This window comes from Coregonus clupeaformis, chromosome 8, assembly GCF_020615455.1.
Source record: "Coregonus clupeaformis isolate EN_2021a chromosome 8, ASM2061545v1, whole genome shotgun sequence".
NCBI classification, from domain to species: domain Eukaryota; kingdom Metazoa; phylum Chordata; class Actinopteri; order Salmoniformes; family Salmonidae; genus Coregonus; species Coregonus clupeaformis.
This window is the reverse complement of record NC_059199.1, coordinates 54,056,123-54,076,245: the sequence shown is the minus strand read 5'-3', so window position 1 is coordinate 54,076,245 and position 20,123 is coordinate 54,056,123. Positions and strand designations below refer to the sequence as shown.

The following is a 20,123-nucleotide window of genomic DNA, read 5'->3' as shown; positions in this document are numbered from 1 at the left end:
TATCTGTGGAGGGCCATTAGATATGGATGGAGGCTGCTCAGGCTGTATGGGTGAGAGGTATGGGACAGACTGAGGGTGAGGTTGAAGGCATCGCAGGTGTGAGTCAGACTGCAGAGTCACTGCACCTGGTTCTGGTCCAAAGTAAAACACTAGATATGATATAGCTGGAGAAGAGAGATCGGTCTCAGTCTTGAATGTGAGGTCTGTGGCTGGGACTGGCTGTTCTGGCTGTAACAGGACTGGGTCGGATTCTCCTTGTGAATGAGGTGGCACCGACTAAAATCCATGAAAATCTAAGTGAGGGAGAGGCCTGTGTCTGGACTTGGTTGGACTCTTCGTTTATATCTGAATCAGAGGTGGCTCTGATACAGACATGGGATTGATCTGACAGTATCTGTGCTGGGTCGGCTTCTGTCTCCCTTCTATCTGAGATCATTCTAATGCACCCTCTGGGGTGTCATACAGTATATCCAACATACTATAGCTTTAGAGTTTTTATTAGTGGGACGATGATCCAACGTTCTGAGGACAACAAAAACATTTTAACAAGAGAACATTATATGTGATTGATGATTGATTGAAATAATATTATCCTACGAAAACTCTTTCCAAGTATAAGAACTGCAAATAAAACTCAATTTCCCAATTTGCTTTGCGCAAGAGGCACCTTTTTCCTCACGGATATCCGCTTTCAACACACGGAGAAAATAATTGCACGTGGAGCGCTGAACGCAACAAATACAGGCGCATTTTCTGTAAAATAAAAGTTTGGTGGTGCAGTATTGTTGTTTATAACTTACAAAGCACAAGTTATTTGCCACGATGTTCCTGCAGTTCTACTTGAACGAGAATGGGGAGAGAGTGTACACTCTGAAGGTATGTTTAGCTAGCAAGCTAACGTTAGCAGTATTAAATGATGTGGAATAGAATCGTGGCCACTAAGCACATAACTATTACTTATATCTTCGGCATTGTAAGAAATGTTAAGAGGAATGCGTTAATGCATTGTGGTTTTCAGGGCGGCAGGTAACCTAGCAGGGCTAGTTTTGGGACACAACATCGGGAGTCTATGCCAGAGTTGTGCATCTCGTGGCTGGCGGCTGAAAATAACGCTACCACATTATAGCCGGCTTCAACTAAAAAAAGTTTCCAGTCAACAAAGGCATGTATATAATATCTATGAACTCTACTTACCAGATTTAAAGTGAAATGTGTCCCTCGCTATCAAATAAACGTCTGAATCCAACTTTTTTCCGAAAAGCACCATATTCCTGTCGAGTTAGACAGCGGGCTGCCATTAGACCACGCACTTCAAGTGAGACTTCCTACCACCGTCTACTGAACACAACAGGAATATGGTGCGGTTCAGACAGAAGTTGGATTCAGATGTTTATTTGATATCAAGGGACACATTTCACTTTACATCTGGTAAGTAGAGTTGCTAGAGATTATACATATGCCTTTGTTGACTGGAAACGTAATGTTTTGGTTAAGCTGGCTATATTGTGGTATGGGTTATTTTCTGTAGCCAGCCAACAGAACGATGCACATCTCGGGGAGTCCAATCAATACACATACTCCCGATGTTGTGTCCCAAAGCTAAGCGGTAGGCAGTCTAGCAGGGCGAAAGGTGAGCCGGTATCTGTGCGTTACAGACCTCTAACGCCCAGAAAGTTCAGATTCAAACTCACATTGACCAGGTCTGCAAGCATTATAATGTCAAAATACGTTCGTTGGTCATATGGATTTTTGCTGAGAAACTATGCTCATTTACTCCCGTTACGGCCAGTGTGTACTTCCAAAAAATGTCTAAATGAAAATTTACAAGCAGCCAAAAACATTCCTATTGGGCATCTCCTTGCAGCCACGCACAGATCGGAAGTGTAAAACAGCTCAACACAGAGCTGCCGAAGAGGCATTTTTTCGGTTGCTTGTACATTTTTATTAAGACTTCCGGTACATACCGTCCATGACGGGAGTAAATTAAGATAGTATTTGGTGATAAGCAAACGTATTTTGACATTAACGTTATAAAGCTTGCAGAGCTGGTGAATGGGAGTTTGAATTGGAGCTTTCTGGGCATTAGAGGTCTCTAACACACAGATACTGGTTCAGGCAGCCTAGCGTAAGAGCAATGGGGCCATAGAAATATAATTATTATATTTCTATGGTTGGGCCGGTAACCAAAAGGTCGCTAGTTCAAATCCCAGAGCAGACAAGGTGAAAAATCTGTGCCCTTGAGCAAGGCACTTAATTAACCCTAATTGCTCCAGGGTCACCATTGATAATGGCAGACCCTGGCCGTGACCTGAACCAGTACCTGGGCTTGAGGAGATGAGATTTCTGAAGCCCAGGATCCTTAAATTGAAAGTCACATTAACTAGCTCTGCAAACGTTGTCTATATACGTTCAGTACTCACCAAAATATAGAGTTTCGCAGAGCAACTATCGTCATTGCTGCCGTTAAGCACAGTATGTACTGCTGCTGGATCAGCCGACCTGTGCGTGGTAGTAATGAGTGAATTTATTGGAGGTGCCGAAGGAAGTACATACCGTGCGTAACAGCAGTAATGACGATAGTTGCTGTGCGAAGCTCCATATTTTGGTGCGTACCGAATATATTTTGACGTTATACGTTTGCAGAGCTGATTAATGGGACTTTGAATTGAAGGATCCTGGGCGTCAGAGGAGATCTCGTCTCCTCAAGCCCAGGTACTAGTTCAGCTGTGGCCCCACTCTCAGAGGGTGTCTCGGAGTTGGGGTATGCAAAAAACACATGCGTATACATTAATACACACTTGTACATGTGTGAAATAGGACAAATATAAGCACCCATCTAATTATTACTTGTATATGGTGTTATTCTTATTGTAGCTAGTTCCTGATGGTAACTGTGTTCTTAGGTCCTGCTTAGATAGCATCTCTAAACATCAACTGATGATGCAATTCATAACCTTCTCAGAGAGTTGGTCCACGTTTCCAAACATTACATATAACATTTTTCTGACCCTACAGCTTGAGTGTAGAAAATGGGCCAGTTCAACCCTGTAACGTTATAATGTAACAAGCTATACTCCTACTTGTTCATGCGATCTCTTTTCTTCTCATACCTCTCTCGTCACTCCGTGACCCAACAGAAGGTGGATCTATTGGGCCAGCCCACCAGCTCTGCCCATCCCGCCCGCTTTTCGCCTGACGACAAGTTCTCCCGGCACCGGGTAACCCTGAAGAAACGCTTCGGCCTCCTCCTCACCCAGCAGCCCAGACCAGTTCTGTGATTGAAGCATGAATGAGAACTATTGTGCCTGATTCACACTACAGGGCCGTAGGCTTGGATATTTTCTTTGTACATTGTCCTTTCCAGCACGGTTACAGTGACAGTACAGCTCAGCATGGCCCTATAGTGTGAATCAGGCTTTGATTTATCATCAATTGATTTAAGAGGCTCGCTCCTCCATTGTTTGAGACGTATGGGCCCAGAGGATGTATGCCTTGGGGCTAGCCTCAGAAATCTGCTTATGAAAATCTCAGGCCGGCTCCTAAATAGGCTATTTGTCTTTAAAAAAATACCTATATATAATTCTGTGTGTATACAACACATTATCATTTTGGATATAAAGTGCTGTATGTTATTCTACTAATCCATATGAATGTGGTTTCAAAGCTGTCAAAATCAACTGTTAATTTGACGTGTGTACTAGTGTCAATATTTTTCTAAAAGTATTTGTTTTGGAGACGGAGAATAAATTAAATGTGAAAACTACTGTTGTACTTGTACCGAAATGTAGTTGGAAAAACATAGGACAGAGCAGTGCCATGGCGCTGTGAGGTTGCCTAGACAGAGCGCTTTGTAAATAATGTACATATTTTAATAGTTTTGGGTGTTTTTTTACAATCTTTTTCAATCAACTTTTTATTGTTAACTAATTAAGTTTTGATTGCGTGTGTGTATATATCGCCTGCAGATCCGATCCTCTAGCTTACAGCTGCACTAGGGTCGGACAGGCTTCCTGTGTAGATTAAGACACCTCGGAGCCGGTGCAAGTCTCGGAAAACCTACCTCAATCCTAGGATGAGAAATGCATTGTAATCTGAATTGTCCCATTAGCCCAACTATTACACTGAGAAGATTGAATGACTGCTATTATTAAATATTTAACGGCGGCTCCGGGGTGTCTTAAAGGCGCTGCATGGTCAATCTGACGTCACCATTGGCCGTGCAGCATTTACGGTAATACGGCCTCTGCAGAAGTCAGGGCATTCATACTTCTTGCGCTTCGGAGAGCTGTTGTAAAGTAACTGAGTTGGTGTTTATACAGGACCTCCCGCCCCCACCTATAGCCAACCAATCGTGTTAATGCGGAGATATACAGATACCTCTACATTGTTACAGAATGTGGGAGGCGATGCGGTACGGAGATCAATTTGGCCTCGGCATGCCTCTGGAGGCTCAGCAATTGCGTTACACCCTCCATACTGCGCAACTGACCACATTTTCGGATCAAGCGTAAATTGGCTTTTAATCTACACAGAAAGCCTGTCTAACCCTAGTGCAGCTGTAAGCAATCGCGTTGGATCTGCTGGCTAGAATATACAGTGCATTCAGAAAGTATTCAGACCCCTTGTCTTTTTCCACATTTTATTACGTTACAGCCTTATTCTAAAATTGATTAAATCGTTTTTTCCCCTCATCAACCTACAAACAATACCCCATAATGACAAAGCAAAAACAGGTTTTTTAGAAATGTCATAAAAATAAACGTATTTACATAAGTATTCAGACCCTTTGCTATGAGACATACTGCATTCTGTTTCCATTGATCATCCTTGAGATGTTTCTACATCTTGATTGGAGTCCACCTGTGGTGAATTCAATTGATTGGACATGATTTGGAAAGGCACACACCTGTCCAAATAAGGTTCCACAGTTTACTGCATGTCAGAGCAAAAACCAAGCCATGAGGTTGAAGGAATTGTACGTAGAGCTCCGAGACAGGATTGTGTCGAGGTACAGATCTGGGGAAGGGTACCAAACAATTTCTGCAGCATTGAAAATCCCCAAGAACACAGTGGCCTCCATCAATCTTAAATGGAAGAAGTTTGGAACCACCAAGACTCTTCCTAGAGCTGGCCGCCCAGCCAAACTGAGCAATCGGGGGAGAAGGGCCTTGGTCAGGGAGGTGACCAAGAACCCGATGGTCACTCTGACAGAGCTCCAGAGTTCCTCTGTGGAGAAGGACAACCATCTCTGCAGTACTCCACCAATCAGGCCTTTATGGTAGTGGCCAGACGGAAGCCACTCTTCAATAAAATGCACGAGAGCCGCTTGGAGTTTTCCAAAAGGCAACTAAATGACTCTCAGACCATGAGAAACAAGATTCTCTGGTCTGATGAAACCAAGATTGAACTCTTTGGCCTGAATGCCAAGCGTCATGTCTGGAGGGAACCTGGCACCATCCCTACGGTGAAGCATGGGGGTGGCAGCATAATGCTGTGGGGATGTTTTTCAGCGGCAGGGACTGGGAGACTAGTCAGGATCAAGGGAAAGATGAACAGAGCAAATACAGAGAGATCCTTGATGTAAACCTGCTCAGGAAATCAGACTGGGGCAACGGTCCAACAGGAAGCGCACAGCCAAGACAATGTAGGAGTGGCTTCGTGACAAGTCTCTGAATGTCCTTGAGTGGCCCAGCCAAACTCCGGACTTGAACCCAATGTAACATCTCTGGAGAGACCTGAAAATAGCTGTGCAGCGATGCTCCCCATCCAACCTGACAGAGCTTGAGAGGATCTGCAGAGAAGAATGGGAGAAACTCCCCAAATACAGGTGTGCCAAGCTTGTAGCATCATACCCAAGAAGACTCGAGGCTATAATCGCTGCCAAAGGTGCTTCAACACCTATGGGGTATTGTGTAAAGTTTGATGAGGGGGGAAAAAAAGATTTAATCCATTTTAGAATAAGGCTGTAATGTAACAGTGGAAAAAGTCAAGGTGTCTGAACACTTTCCGAATGCACTGTAAGTAATAGGGTGCCATTTCTACCATTCCTGATATGAGACTACTAGGCATCCATCACGTTGATGTCTCCTGCTTGTGTGTGTGTGTGTGTGTGTCTCTGTCTGTGTGCATGTCACCTGCCTCCTGCAATGCTTGTAAACTCAAGAAAATAGGTGAGAGGTGAAAGTGGGCCCTGGTCAAAAGTAGTTTGCTAATAAAAAGAATAGGGTGCCATTTAGAACACAGTCCTGGAAGTATTTCAATTCTGCTAAATGCTTGTGTTTGATCTTCTCAATGTATTGACTTTATTGTGCAGGGATGGATTCTAGTGTTCTATTTTTTTTTCCTCCACCAATATTTTGCTTGTTAACAAAGACATTCAAAGTGTTATCATTTTTTTTATTACACCAGTATTTAAAAAAAAAAAAAGGATGGGGGAAAAAATGCTTGAGAAAATGTGAATAAAACCAATTTTTTAATTTGCGAAGATTTATCGTTTTCTGTGTAATCTGACATGATAATGGTATAGCAAAGGAAACAGTAGAAATTTAGAATTATATTTATTTAAGGACATTCAACTGTCGCTCAGTTGGTAGAGCATGGCGCTTGTTCATTACCCACGGGTGGCCAGTATGAAAAATGTATGCACTCACTAACTGTAAGTCGCTCTGGATAAGAGCGTCTGCTAAATGACTAAAATGTAATTCAAATGAACTAGTTCACAAAAAATAGATAGCTATTTTCCTTAGCTAACTCATTTGCATATTTGAAACTCGAGCTCGCGCAAGGTCAACTTGTTTACGTCGCTCTGTGGAAATGATGTCACTTCCTTGTGATGACAATCACGGAAGCCGGTGCAATGTGGTTTTTTGAGGAAAAATTATCACGGGCGAAGTTCAGAAAAGTGGGACAGAGCAGTTTTCGGGGTAATAATGGAGGTAAGAAGCGTAGAAAGTTTCACAGTGGGTAATCACTCGTGTGTGGTAGGCCTCCAGTAGCTCAGTTGGAAGAGCATGGCGCTTGCAACGTCAGGGTTGTGGGTTCGATTCCCACGGGGGCCAGTATGAAAATGTATGCACTCACCTAACTGTAAGTCGCTCTGGATAAGAGCGTCTGCTAAATGACTAAAATGTAAATGTAATATCCAACCGTGTACAGGTTCGATCGCACAAGTGTCCACAATCTTTGGTTTTCCAACACAATGAACACTCACGCACAGCCCGACATAATTTCAGACCTAACGGTTGCCTAGTTTGTCACTAGAGCTGTAGCTAGCTTCTGATTCTTTAGAAGTCCCTGAAGCCTTAGATGAACTAGTTAGCCAACTTCACGTGTCCTTGTTTCAAAAGCTTAGAACGCTTGCTAGCAAGACCAGTAAGATATCAACACAAGAAAAGGGCTGTCATCATGATCCTTTTCGTTCCCTATTCTGACTGTTCAAATGAAACTGCGACAATTGGCTTTATCAAATATTTGAAAGCGAGTTAGTGGTGTGTAACATTTACAATATTCTGTCTGTCCAGAGAATAAATGGTTAAAATAATTTCATTTGGTTTACTAGGCCATTGGGATGAACAATTTGAGAAGAGTGGGTGCCTAGGAGGGAGAGAAGTCTGCGATATCAGATCAAGTTGTTAGCTTATTTCAATAATATATTTGTTGTATACTGACTTGAGCCAGCCATATGAGTATCTAGAGGAGAACGTTGATTGTTACATGATGACGAATCGCTTTGAACTAAAACAACTGAAAGCAAAAGTCCGAAATCCCAGACACCCCTATTCCCCACACTGGAACCCGCCCCATGGTGATTGATTCCAATCCAAATCCACAGTTCTGGTTCCATTGAGCACCCTTGTTCGAGCACAGAGCAGAGCAGCTGTGAGAAAGAACTGGACTAGCACAATTCTGAAATGCGTCAAAATATGGTTATTTGCGGGACTCCATATAATTTATAATATTTGCCACGCTAACTAGTAAAGAGACGGGTTCTTTTTTGTATGAGTGAGTGAGCGCTGGCGTGCACTATAATAATTATTTGGCCATATAAGCGTCGCTAACAACTGCTTCGTTTCATACAATCAAATTGAAATCTGAAATCGTTGTGTGTAGTTCCGAGTCTTGATTTCTTCTTTGGTTGTAAATGTTGTGGTACTAAAACAAAGTCAGTGGTAGAGACGTTGTAGATTATAGATTTATTCCGCATATCAACCAATTGCATTGATTTAATGTCATATGAGGCGCGGTTAGATAATGGACCTGCATTTTTATTCCGATCTAACGGGTGGGACTGGGCAACACGGAGATCCAGAATTCCTGGACCCTGGGTCTTTCAATGGATTTGACAATAAGGTGACCGACAGTGAGATTGATTTGACAAGAGACCTGTGTGTCTGTCTGTGTGTTGTGCTCTATGTATAACTCACTGACTCTCTCACATGCACTCAGAATCCTGTACAATAACTATCTTATAACAGCATATAAGGGCTTGGTTGAATATGTAGTATATCAGGTACATGTGTATGGGGACGTGATGTGAGCTCAGCTGTTATTGGGATTGTCCTTTTCACTGTTTTGATGAGTGGTAAAGTTTGTGTGACCATTATATCTAGGTGTTGGTTATTATGGTCTGATGAGGTACTGTCATCCCTATGTATGATGCCACAGATGTTTTAAAGGGATGCTGACTGTTATGATGATGATGATGATGATGATGATGAGACTTATTCTCCTATGTGATGATGATTTGACCCGTGTGTGTGTTTCAGTTCCCTGGAGGCAGTGACAACTACCTGACCATCAGCGGGGCGGGCCATCCGTTCCTCTCGTCCTCTGAGGTAGCTACTCATTCCTTCCTTTCACTTCTCTCTCTTCTAAACTCTCATTCACTCTCTTTTTCTCTCCCCTATCCTGTCTCTCTCTCTTTACAACACACAATCTGCAGTTACTCACACACCACTCACATCCAATATAGCAGGTGAGGAAGTCTCAAACTATAATAATAATAATAACCTTTTCTCTTCCCACCCTCTTTCCCCTCTTGTCTCTCTTCTCTCCTCCATTCTCCCCTTCCTCTTTTCTCCATACCCCCTCTCCTCTCCCCCATCATCTCTTCTCCCTCTCGCTCTTCTCTCCCTCCCCCAATAGACGTTCCACACCCCCAGTCTGGGAGATGAGGAGTTTGAGATCCCCCCCATCTCCCTGGATCCAGTCCAGGCGCTCACCGTGTCCGATGTGGTGGCCCACTTCAGAGAGCTGTCGGATGGAGAGCGCGGTGGCTTGTCCACCGCCGGGAACGTTGTGGTCGGGGGAGACGACCCGTCCTTCGCCTCCACCGTTGTGAATCCCCACCCGGGGTCTCAGGGGCTGGACCACCACTTGAGTCTGGGGGTCATCAGTCAGCCTGGTGGAGGAGGAGCTATTCTGGGGTCTGCTCTGGGCATGGTGGGGTCTGCTGTGGGCATGGTGAGGACTGCAAGGGTTGAGGATGCATTTGAAATGGCACCCTATTCTCTAGATAGTGCACTATTTTTGACAAGGGCCCGCATATGGATCTGGTCAAAATTAGTGCACTATGTAGGTAATAGCCTATTAGGGTGCCATTTCCGACAATTAGTTATTGACTGAAATTTGAAATGATATGAATTGGGCCCTTTTCACACCACAGTCCATTCTTTGATAACAAGATGGTTGCTGCCTGTAATCAGGCCCGGTCCTGGCCGCTCTGCCGCCCTAGGCGATGAAAGTTGAAAAGATGTCTTGAGTAGAGTACATTAGAGTAAAGTAGTGTACAGTACAGTACAGTACACGATGCTGAACTGTACTCTACTGTGCTGTACTGTTGTAATCTACTGAACTATACTCTTAATTTTCTTTACTGTACTGTAATGTACTCTTCTCTACTGTGCTGTACTGTCCAAACTTGTGAAACATAGACGTCTATGTTTGGGCCAAATCAAGGCCGGTCCAGACCGGACCAAATTTGAACTAAACAAAGACTTCTATGATTGGTTCAGATTTGATCCGGTCCATGGATGTTGAAATCAAGTCCAGACTGCACCAAATCAATACAACAAAAAGACGTCCGGACAGGACCAAAAAAATACGTCCAAAAGACGTCCGCATCGGTCCATGCTTACAGGGGTGCAGTGGAGGTTGGTGGGAGTAGGGCTGTGGCGGTCATGAAATTTAGTCAGCCAGTGATTGTCAAGCAAATAACTGTTGGTCTCACGGTAATTGACCGTTAATTAACATAAACACATTTAGCATCTCCTGGCTTCCACACATAGCCTACAAGCCACTGATGCTGACCTTTGGAACATCTACATTTTACAAGTATAATAAATCAATGTAATATAGCCTCCACCTTCACAATAAATCCATTATTTCCTTTAGACAGGTCTAAAGAAGCATGATATGAAGAAAATGTAGTCTATTTCAGAAGAAAATAATAGCATACTCTGAGTTGTCCTTATGTTAGGTCCTGCTGTGGCGATGCCAAATGGCTGTGGGCTACACTAGTTCATTTAGCAGACAAGATTTGCTTAGAATTACGTGGCATTATTTTATACTATTTTATAGTATGAAGAATACAATTGAACAAAGCTGAATCAAATAGAAAGGATATTTTCTCCAAACGATTTGAGGCAGTGCGCACATGCGGCTATTCTGTGTTGAGCGGTTAACAAAGAAATAGGTATTCCTATATGCTTAATTTAGAGATATTAATGTAACTTTAGTTGTACTACAAACGTTGGACTATATGTTTAGATTTGTAATACATTGTAAGGCTGCATGATGAGACTCTAATGATGATTTGAAAGGCTTCAGCTCTGCTTCAATAGTCTCTCATTCACAATTTGACAAGCACTTGATAATGCCTCGAATTTCACGGCGGCATCCCCTTTGTGGCCGTAATGCACCCTAAAAGAATTGATGCCTTTTGCGGCCCGGAGTGCAGCGTTGTGCCCTTCTCCCTGAGTGTGCTGCACAATCCCTGAGTGCTGCGCAATCCGAAGCGCCTCTCACTCACATGGCTCACCGTCACGTGATTGGGTCTTTCTCACAGGCTACAAGTGAAGACAGACACATCGGGACGCAACTGCGCATGTCCTTATCCAATTCCGAGGTGCATATTGAAGATGTATGGAAGAACTTTCCACATTTACTTTCCGTCAGCCAACAAGATGAGTAGGCCTAACGAACAGCAAAAGCACTAGCCTATGTCAGTTCACTATCCCCCATAGTACAAAGGTCGACCTATTCTATTCTGTGCAATAAATAAATATTCCAAACATAGTCTGGGACAGTTGTGGGGTGCAATAGATCCCAAATTAATACAACCACTAGCATCAAAAAAACATTTTTTAAGCAATGTGGCTGACGCAACAGATCAGAATGTTTAGCTTAAAATGTTGATAAACTATTAGGCTATTTCTTCACATTATAAGTGCTGTTGTTGGAGGTGCGTCTTGGTCAGTTTAGCTGGGAAAATGCCACCCTCGTCAATCTGCCACTGTAGGCGACTGCATAGTCCTGCCTAATGGGCGGGCCGGTTCTGCCTGTAATACACATCTTTGGCTTTTTCCAGGATCTGGGCCACCCCATTGGCTCCCAGTTCAGCAGCTCCTCCCCCATGACCATAGACGTCCCGCTGAGTGACATGGGCCATGGCCTGTTGGGCCACAACCAGCTGACCACCATCGACCAATCGGAGCTCAGCACCCAGCTGGGGCTCAGTCTAGGGGGCGGGGCCATCCTGGCGAGGTCGCAGTCACCTGACCAACCGCTGTCGGCCGCTGCTTCGCCCGCCGGCTCGCTACAGGACGACGACATGGACGACTTCAGACGGGTCAGTCCTATCGGTCGGTCTGTCTATTAGTCAGTCTGTCTGTCTATTGGTTAGTCTGTCTGTCTATTGGTTTGTCTGTCTGCCTCAGTCTCCTCATTGATTACAGTCACACACAAATTTGTATACAAACTTCACTTTATATGAAACTGATGTCCTTGTTTTAGCTATCCCTCCCTCCCTCCCTCCCTCTCTCTCCCATCCTACCCCTCTGTCTCTTCCATTCTAACTCAGCAGAGTGTGTTGGTGGAGTCCCCTATCTCTCTCTGCGTCATCTCCCTCAAGCCCCCTGTCTCCGACTCCCCCATTCCTTCCTTCGCTCCATCCTCCAGCACCCCTCCTACCCTCGTACGAAGAGGGGGAGCGGCCGGAGGAGGGAAGAAAGGAAAGAAGAAGAAAGAGCCTAAGGAGAAGCCAGTGTCGGCCTATGCTCTGTTCTTCAGGGACACACAGGCAGCCATTAAGGGCCAGAACCCCAAAGCCACCTTCGGAGAGGTGTCCAAGATAGTCGCCTCCATGTGGGATAGCCTGGGGGAGGAGCAGAAACAGGTACACACACACTTTCACATGTGCAAACGCACATGTTCACAATCACATTCACTACACAAGAACGTGTAAGCACACTCACTGCACAAGCACACATGTAGATATCAATAATTTAATGGTATCGGGTTCACACCTTCTCTCATGATATACCTGTATGTGTATTCCTCTCAGGTGTACAAGAGGAAGACTGAAGCAGCTAAGAAGGAGTATCTCAAGGCTCTGGCAGCCTACAGAGATAATCAGCTTTCTCAGGTGAGACAAGACGAGTATTACTTGAGAACACTATTCAGTTATGTGTGTGAGTAGGTTTATTATGATGGCCAACCTTTGTCAATGTGTAAACTAAATCTCCTCTTTTCTCTCTCCTCTCTCTTGCAAACTCTCTACCTTTCTCCTCCTCTTCTCTCTCCCAGCCGACCATCGAGGTTCTGGACACTGCCCCGTCGCCTCCCTCTCCTCCTCCTGTCGCCCCACTCCCCAACCCTGATCCCCGTTCCACCCGTTCCTCCGCCCCCCACCTGGCCCCTGAAGAGAACACCATCACCAACATCTGCACCTCCAACATCATCCTAGCAGGTGTTGACCTCCCTCAGGTCACCACCCGCTCCCGTACAGGGGCGCACAAACCCCCCGCTCCTATGCCTGCCCTGGCCCCAAGCCCCCCCACCGTCACTAAAATCATCATCAAGCAACAGATGTCGCCATCAGGGGTAATGGTGGTGTCAGGTAGTACGGTATTGTCGGCTCGGCAGCCGCCACCACTCCAACAGATGCAGAACACCCCTCCTCCGCCCCGCCTCCAGCAGATGGGACATGCCCAGGCCCCACCGCCACTGCAGGCCAAACCAAGAGGCGGGGGTGCCATGGCACCACCCCCTCTGCAGATCAAGATCGTCCCTCCCGCCTCAGATTTGGACTCTCCCGATATCGTGACGGTGGCAGGGGGGTTAGCCGCGTTGGGTGGGGCCACTCCGACCTCGGGGGAGGTGGTACAGTCCACTGCCATAGTAACTGCCTGTTCGACAGAGGCCGAGGACAGGGCAGAAGGAGAGGAAGGGGTAAGAGAAGTATAGAATAGAAAAACTTTAGCATGTGTTCATAATTGAGGGCCAGGAGTTTTCCCTATGTTTCTCGGGAAACTCAGGGCCGTGGTCATCTAATGATTGGTATCCTTCACACTACTGTATGTCAACCACTCAGTCTTTCTCTCTCCCCTACCTCTCTCCCTCCCTCCCTTCGCAGATGCAGGTGGAGTTGAATGTGTCTCCAGGGCCAGATGTGACCCAGACCTGCAGTCCTAACCTGTGTGTCCGAGTCGGCTGCACCAACCCAGCTGTAGAGAACAAGGACTGGGACAGGGAGTACTGCAGCAACGAGTGTGTGGCCACACACTGCAGGTATGGACGGATAGATGGTTGGACACACAGGCTGTGTTTAGGCAGCCCAATTGAGCTTTTTTTCACTAATTGGTCTTTTGATCAATCAGATCAGTGCTGAAAAAAATCTGATGTGAAAAGATTTGATGATTGGTCAAAATACCAATTAATGGAAAAAATATCAGAATTGGGCTGCCTGTCTAAATGCAGCCATATAGACACACATACACACTGACATTACCACATGAAACACTTAGGAGTCAAGATAGATCATGTTCTTCCCAAACAATGGAAAATGTTTGCCTGACGACTCAAACGGATTTCTTCTGCTGCTCTATCGTTCGCTACATACTTCAGGTCTGAGTCTGCCATCATTGAAGTTGTTTGTGGTGACGTCAAAATGAGGGGTGTTCTACAAAACAAAGTCATCAGCGATTTTAATAATCTCTAACCAATCAGAGTATCAAAGCCAATTACTAATTTTCAAAACGCTGCTACACCCAAGGGCGTTCTGGCTATGGCCCAAACCATCGGTTTCTGGGACCAATCAGACGGTCTAGAATGGATTTCCATTCTAGAAATCGTCGGGGAAGTACTCAGATCCAGACTCATTGTGGAGAAGAAACTAATGTTCGTGGGTGTGGCGTAGCGTTTGGCCGGAGCAAGGAGTTTGGGTAGCCAGGAAAGGAAAATGTCGCTAAAGCAACATTTCTGCTCCAATTGTGATTTTATTTTTGTATTATTGATTAGTTGATTGATTTTTTTTCTATTGATTGTCTCTATAGGGATGTATTCATGGCCTGGTGTGCGATCAGAGGGCAGAACTCCACTGTCACGTAAGGAATGGACAGAAGAGAGGAGTGATAGCTGGACAAAGACTTCAAAGAGGAGAGAAGAGTGATATATGAACATGATAGGGATTAGGCAGGACTAATGAGAAATTAGAGTGGAGTGAAGAATGGAGAAGAGAAGAAAGGGACTTGGCTTTTTTCCACAACCAGACTTTGTCCTTATAGAATAATCAAGCAGAAGACCAAAACTCCTGTGATGATAAATTATGTAAATAATTTAAATAATAAGATAATTTTATATTAAATGTTTTTAATCATTTTAAAATGTTGGGGAAATGTAATTTAATGCTACAGGTACCACTGGTATGTCTCTTGCATTTCATAGCTAGAGCCATAGAGTTGGACAAAGGGCACATATTTGCAAATGGTGCTATCCATGCAAAAATAGACTTTGTGTTAATCTATCCAACTCTACGGCTAATGACAGTTTTTCTCCTGACCATGGTATCAATGTTGTCTTGTCCAAGTGATTTGAAGGTATGTACAGTGCATTCAGAAAGTATTCAGACCCTTTGACTTTTTCCACATTTTGTTTACGTTGCAGCCTTATTTTAAAATTGATTAAATAAATAAAATTCCTCATCAATCTGCCCAAAATGACAAAGCAAAAACAGGTTTTTAGAAAATTTTGCATAAGTATTCAGACCCTTTGCTATGAGACTCGAAATTGAGCTCCAACTTGATTGGAGTCCACCTGTGGTAAATTCAACTGATTGGACATGATTTAGAAAGGCACACACCTGTCAATATAAGGTCATACAGTTGACAGTGCATGTCAGAGCAAAAACCAAGCCATGAGGTCTAAGGAATTGTCCGTAGAGCTCTGAGATAGGATTGTGTCGAGGCACAGATCTGGGGAAGGGTACCAAAAACTGTCTGCAGCATTGAAGGTCCCAAGAACACAGTGGCCTCCATCATTCTTAAATGGAAGAAGTTTGGAACCACCAAGACTCTTCCTAGAGCTGTCTGCCCGGCCAAACTGAGCAATCGGGGGAGAAGGGCCTTGGTCAGAGAGGTGACCAAGAACCCAAATGGTCACTGACAGAGCTCCAGAGTTCCTCTAGAGACAGGAGAACCTTCCAGAAGGACAACCATCTCTGCAGCACTCCATCAATCAGGCCTTTATGGTAGAGTGGCCAGCCAGAAGCCACTCCTCATTAAAAGGCACATGACAGCCCGCTTGGAGTTTGCCAAAATGCACCTAAAGGACTCTCAGACCATGAGAAACAAGATTCTCTGGTCTGATGAAACCAAGATTGAACTCTTTGGCCTGAATGCCAAGCGTCATGTCTGGAGGAAACCTGGCACCATCCCTACGGTGAAGCATGGTGGTGGCAGCATCATGCTGTGGGGATGTTTTTCAGCGACAGGGACTGGGAGACTAGTCAGGATCGAGGGAAAGATGAACGGAGCAAAGTACAGCGATTGAGGGTGAAGGTTCACCATTGAACAGGACAACGACCCTAAGAACTCAGCCAAGACAACGCAGGAGTGGCTTCAGGACAAGTCTCTGAATGTGTCATTTATAAAAAATGTGTATGTAACCTTTATTTAACTAGGCAAGTCAATTAAGAACAAATTCTTATTAACAATGATGGTCTACCAAAAGGCTAAAGGCCTCCTGCGGTGACAGGGTTGGGATAAAAAATAAAATAAAAAATGGACAAAACACACATCACGACAAGAGAGACACCACAACACTACATAAACAGAGACCTAAGACTACAACATAGCATGGCAGCAACACAACATGGTAGCAGCACAACATGGTACACACATGATTGGGCACAGACAACAGCACAAAGGGCAAGAAGGTAGAGGCAACAATACATCACCTCATACCCAAGAAGACGCAAGGCTGTAATCGCTGCCAAAGGTGCTTCAACAAAGTACTGAGGAAAGGGTCTGAATACTTATGTAAATGTTATATTTCCGTTTTTTGTTTTTTATTAATTAGTTTTTGCTTTGTCATTATCGGGTATTGTGTGTAGATTGATGAGGAAAAAAACAAATGTAATCAATTTTAGAATAAGGCTGTAACGTAACAAAATGTGGAAAAAGTCAAGGGGTCTGAATACTTTCCGAATGCACTGTAAATCATGCATTGTGATTTGGTAGCCCTGCCTGCAACTTAAAATCAGTGTCACCCTCAGCCCTTTTGGGATTTTCCTCTCGGAGTCGGTCTAATGGTTAAGACGTTGGTTTCCGGAGCAGGAGACCGAGTTTGACATAAAATAAACTTCTGGGCTGCGTTCAGGAGTGTGCAACATTCTGAACGTTGCAGATAGAAATGCCATGTATAGAACTGACATGCTTCCTTTCTCTAGTACATGACAGAAAAGCATGTCTGTACTACATAATACAGTGGGGAGAACAAGTATTTGATACACTGCTGATTTTGCAGGTTTTCCTACTTACAAAGCATGTAGAGGTCTGTAATTTTATCATAGGTACACTTCAACTGTGAGAGACGGAATCTAAAACAAAAATCCAGAAAATCACATTGTATGATTTTTAAGTAATTAATTTGCATTTTATTATATGACATAAGTATTTGATCACCTTCCAACCAGTAAGAATTCCGGCTCTCACAGACCTGTTTGTTTTTCTTTAAGAAGCCCTCCTGTTCTCCACTCATTACCTGTATTAACTGCACCTGTTTGAACTCGTTACCTGTATAAAAGACACCTGTCCACACACTCAATCAAACAGACTCCAACCTCTCCACAATGGCCAAGACCAGAGAGCTGTGTAAGGACATCAGGGATAAAATTGTAGACCTGCACAAGGCTGGGATGGGCTACAGGACAATAGGCAAGCAGCTTGGTGAGAAGGCAACAACTGTTGGCGCAATTATTAGAAAATTGAAGAAGTTCAAGATGATGGTCAATCACCCTCGGTCTGGGGCTCCATGCAAGATCTCACCTCGTGGGGCATCAATGATCATGAGGAAGGTGAGGGATCAGCCCAGAACTACACGGCAAGACCTGGTCAATGACCTGAAGAGAGCTGGGACCACAGTCTCAAAGAAAACCATTAGTAACACACTACGCCGTCATGGATTAAAATCCTGCAGCGCACGCAAGGTCGACCCTGCTCAAGCCAGCGCATGTCCAGGCCCGTCTGAAGTTTGTCAATGACCATCTGGATGATCCAGAGGAGGAATGGGAGAAGGTAATGTGGTCTGATGAGACAAAAATATAGCTTTTTGGTCTAAACTCCACTCGCCGTGTTTGGAGGAAGAAGAAGGATGAGTACAACTCCAAGAACACCATCCCAACCGTGAAGTCTCCGTGAAGTCTCCCGAGTGGCGCAGTGGTCTAAGGCACTGCATCGCAGTGCTAGCTGTGCCACTAGAGATCCTGGTTCGAATCCAGGCTCTGTCGTAGCAGGCCGCAACCGGGAGACCAATGGGGCGGCGCACAATTGGCCCAGCGTCGTCTAGGGTAGGGGAGGGAATGGCCGGCAGGGAGGTAGCTCAGTTGTTAGAGCATGGCGTTTGCAACGCCAGGGTTGTGGGTTCGATTCCCACGGGGGGCCAGTATAAAAAATAAAAATGTGTGCACTAATTGTAAGTCGCTCTGGATAAGAGCGTCTGCTAAATGACGTAAATGTAATGTAAATGTGAAGCATGGAGGTGGAAACATCATTCTTTGGGGATGCTTTTTGGCAAAGGGGACAGGACGACTGCACCGTATTGAGGGGAGGATGGATGGGGCCATGTATCGCGAGATCTTGGCCAACAACCTCCTTCCCTCAGTAAGAGCATTGAAGATGGGTCGTGGCTGGGTCTTCCAGCATGACAACGACCCGAAACACACAGCACGGGCAACTAAGGAGTGGCTCCGTAAGAAGCATCTCAAGGTCCTGGAGTGGCCTAGCCAGTCTCCAGACCTGAACCCAATAGAAAATCTTTGGAGGGAGCTAAAAATGTCCGTATTGCCCAGCGACAGCCCCGAAACCTGAAGGATCTGGAGAAGGTCTGTATGGAGGAGTGGGCCAAAATCCCTGCTGCAGTGTGTGCAAACCTGGTCATGACCTACAGGAAACGTATGATCTCTGTAATTGCAAACAAAGGTTTCTGTACCAAATATTATGTTCTGCTTTTCTGATGTATCAAATACTTATGTCATGCAATAAAATGCAAATTAATTACTTAAAAATCATACAATGTGATTTTCTGGATTTTAGATTCCGTCTCTCACAGTTGAAGTGTACCTATGATAAAAATTACAGACCTCTACATGCTTTGTAAGTAGGAAAACCTGCAAAATCGGCAGTGTATCAAATACTTGTTCTCCCCACTGTATATTTCTATCTGAACGGTTGTTCCATACTGTAAATGATTCCCGTTGAATGGGAAGGCTTCTCTCCTTTAAAGTATGGATTATGAGACAAAAATATTCATTAGTATGGATATTAGGAACATTCAGGCTTACAGTTTGTTTTAGAAAAAACATAATGTTGGTGAAATAAGACTAGGGAAAATATATTTGAAAGAAAATACATAAAATCATTTAAACAACGCACACAATAACACTAAACCAGCTTTTACTTTCATTTCTGGAGGGGAAAGGGGAAATCTGGGCCTGTATTCATAAAGCGTCTCCATGTAGGGGTGCTGATCTAGGATCAGGTCCCCTGCTGTCATATGTAATCTTATTCATTTTGATCTAAATTACAAAACTGTTCCTAGATAAGCACTTCTACTCTGAGATGCTTTATGAAAATGGCAGTGATATGTAAATAAGCAATATGAGTGTTTTTACCCATAGAGATAGAAATATAATTACTAGAAAGGGAATTTTCATTAAATTGTAATTCTGTTCAATAGTAATTCTATTTGTATGGTTTCACCACGTGCATCAATAGATTTGCTTGGCATTGGATTAGTGAAAGAGAAATTATGGGTTATGAATTCAAATCTCTTACCAGTTGTCATCATCAGTATATTATGGGTGTAGAACAAACATTGCACAAACATAAATAATAAAAAAGCAAATGAATGAAAAGGTTGTTCTCCTAATGGCCATTAAAATGTTTTATGGAAAAATAAAATGTTTAAAGTATCAGAACAACATAATATGTTTGTGTGTTGAATTTTGGTGTATATCCCTAAAAGCTTTCTTTTTTTAAATGTTGGTGGAAAAGTAGCAAAATATCAAATTAACTAATCTATTAAAGATTATGATTTTATCACCATGATATATAACTTTTTGCAAGAGCCTTCCTTGCACATCCCATTCCAGCGGTAAGAAGAAGAAGAGGTTTTAAATGTTTCTGAAATTATACATTTATTTCCAGCGTGACGTGTTCAGGAATTTCGAATTCTGGAGGTGGCGGGAAAATATACAGTCGCGGGGAAAAAGCGCATGGTCACTGCCACAATCCAACAGGAGGCGGGTTTTCAGATGTACCTCTGGAGGCGCTGTCGAGCATTATAAAACAATAAAATGATACACTGTAACAATGTAACAATATGCATCAAATCCCCCAAATAGAAAT

The 20,123-nt window shown here is 44.0% G+C and overlaps 2 protein-coding genes across 4 annotated transcripts; both read left to right on the top strand.

Annotated features, from left to right (window-relative positions):
* Window positions 1-673: 673 nt before the first annotated feature.
* Window positions 674-3,763, top strand: LOC121571328 (H/ACA ribonucleoprotein complex subunit 3). The gene is made up of 2 exons (XM_041882731.1): window positions 674-876; window positions 3,138-3,763. The coding sequence occupies exons 1-2, from the start codon at window positions 823-825 to the stop codon at window positions 3,276-3,278; spliced, it is 195 nt and encodes a 64-aa protein (XP_041738665.1). The 5' UTR covers window positions 674-822; the 3' UTR covers window positions 3,279-3,763.
* A 3,079-nt stretch (window positions 3,764-6,842) lies between these two features.
* Window positions 6,843-15,158, top strand: LOC121571329 (TOX high mobility group box family member 4-B). Of its 3 annotated transcripts, none has more exons than XM_041882734.1 (9): window positions 6,843-6,935; window positions 8,766-8,834; window positions 9,145-9,462; window positions 11,588-11,848; window positions 12,083-12,394; window positions 12,563-12,643; window positions 12,805-13,449; window positions 13,634-13,788; window positions 14,553-15,158. In XM_041882734.1, exons 1-9 carry the CDS (start codon window positions 6,930-6,932, stop codon window positions 14,605-14,607), a joined length of 1,902 nt encoding a protein of 633 aa, XP_041738668.1. In that variant the 5' UTR covers window positions 6,843-6,929; the 3' UTR covers window positions 14,608-15,158. The 3 variants fall into 3 exon arrangements, with proteins under 3 accessions (XP_041738668.1, XP_041738667.1, XP_041738666.1); XM_041882733.1 differs by lacking the exon at window positions 6,843-6,935 and adding an exon at window positions 7,835-8,349 and having other exon boundaries at window positions 9,145-9,441; XM_041882732.1 differs by lacking the exon at window positions 6,843-6,935 and adding an exon at window positions 7,836-8,349.
* Window positions 15,159-20,123: the final 4,965 nt, after the last annotated feature.

What these genes read in the sequence shown, in the direction of transcription:
- LOC121571328 (XM_041882731.1), top strand. Translation starts at nt 823, where the DNA reads ATGTTCCTGCAGTTCTACTTGAACGAGAATGGGGAGAGAGTGTACACT. An exon ending in AGAGAGTGTACACTCTGAAG is followed by an intron (nt 877 to 3,137) that starts GTATGTTTAGCT and finishes GTGACCCAACAG; the next exon opens with AAGGTGGATCTATTGGGCCA.
- LOC121571329 (XM_041882732.1), top strand. Translation starts at nt 8,251, where the DNA reads ATGGACCTGCATTTTTATTCCGATCTAACGGGTGGGACTGGGCAACAC. An exon ending in GAGATAATCAGCTTTCTCAG is followed by an intron (nt 12,644 to 12,804) that starts GTGAGACAAGAC and finishes TCTCTCTCCCAG; the next exon opens with CCGACCATCGAGGTTCTGGA. An exon ending in GGGCAGAAGGAGAGGAAGGG is followed by an intron (nt 13,450 to 13,633) that starts GTAAGAGAAGTA and finishes CTCCCTTCGCAG; the next exon opens with ATGCAGGTGGAGTTGAATGT.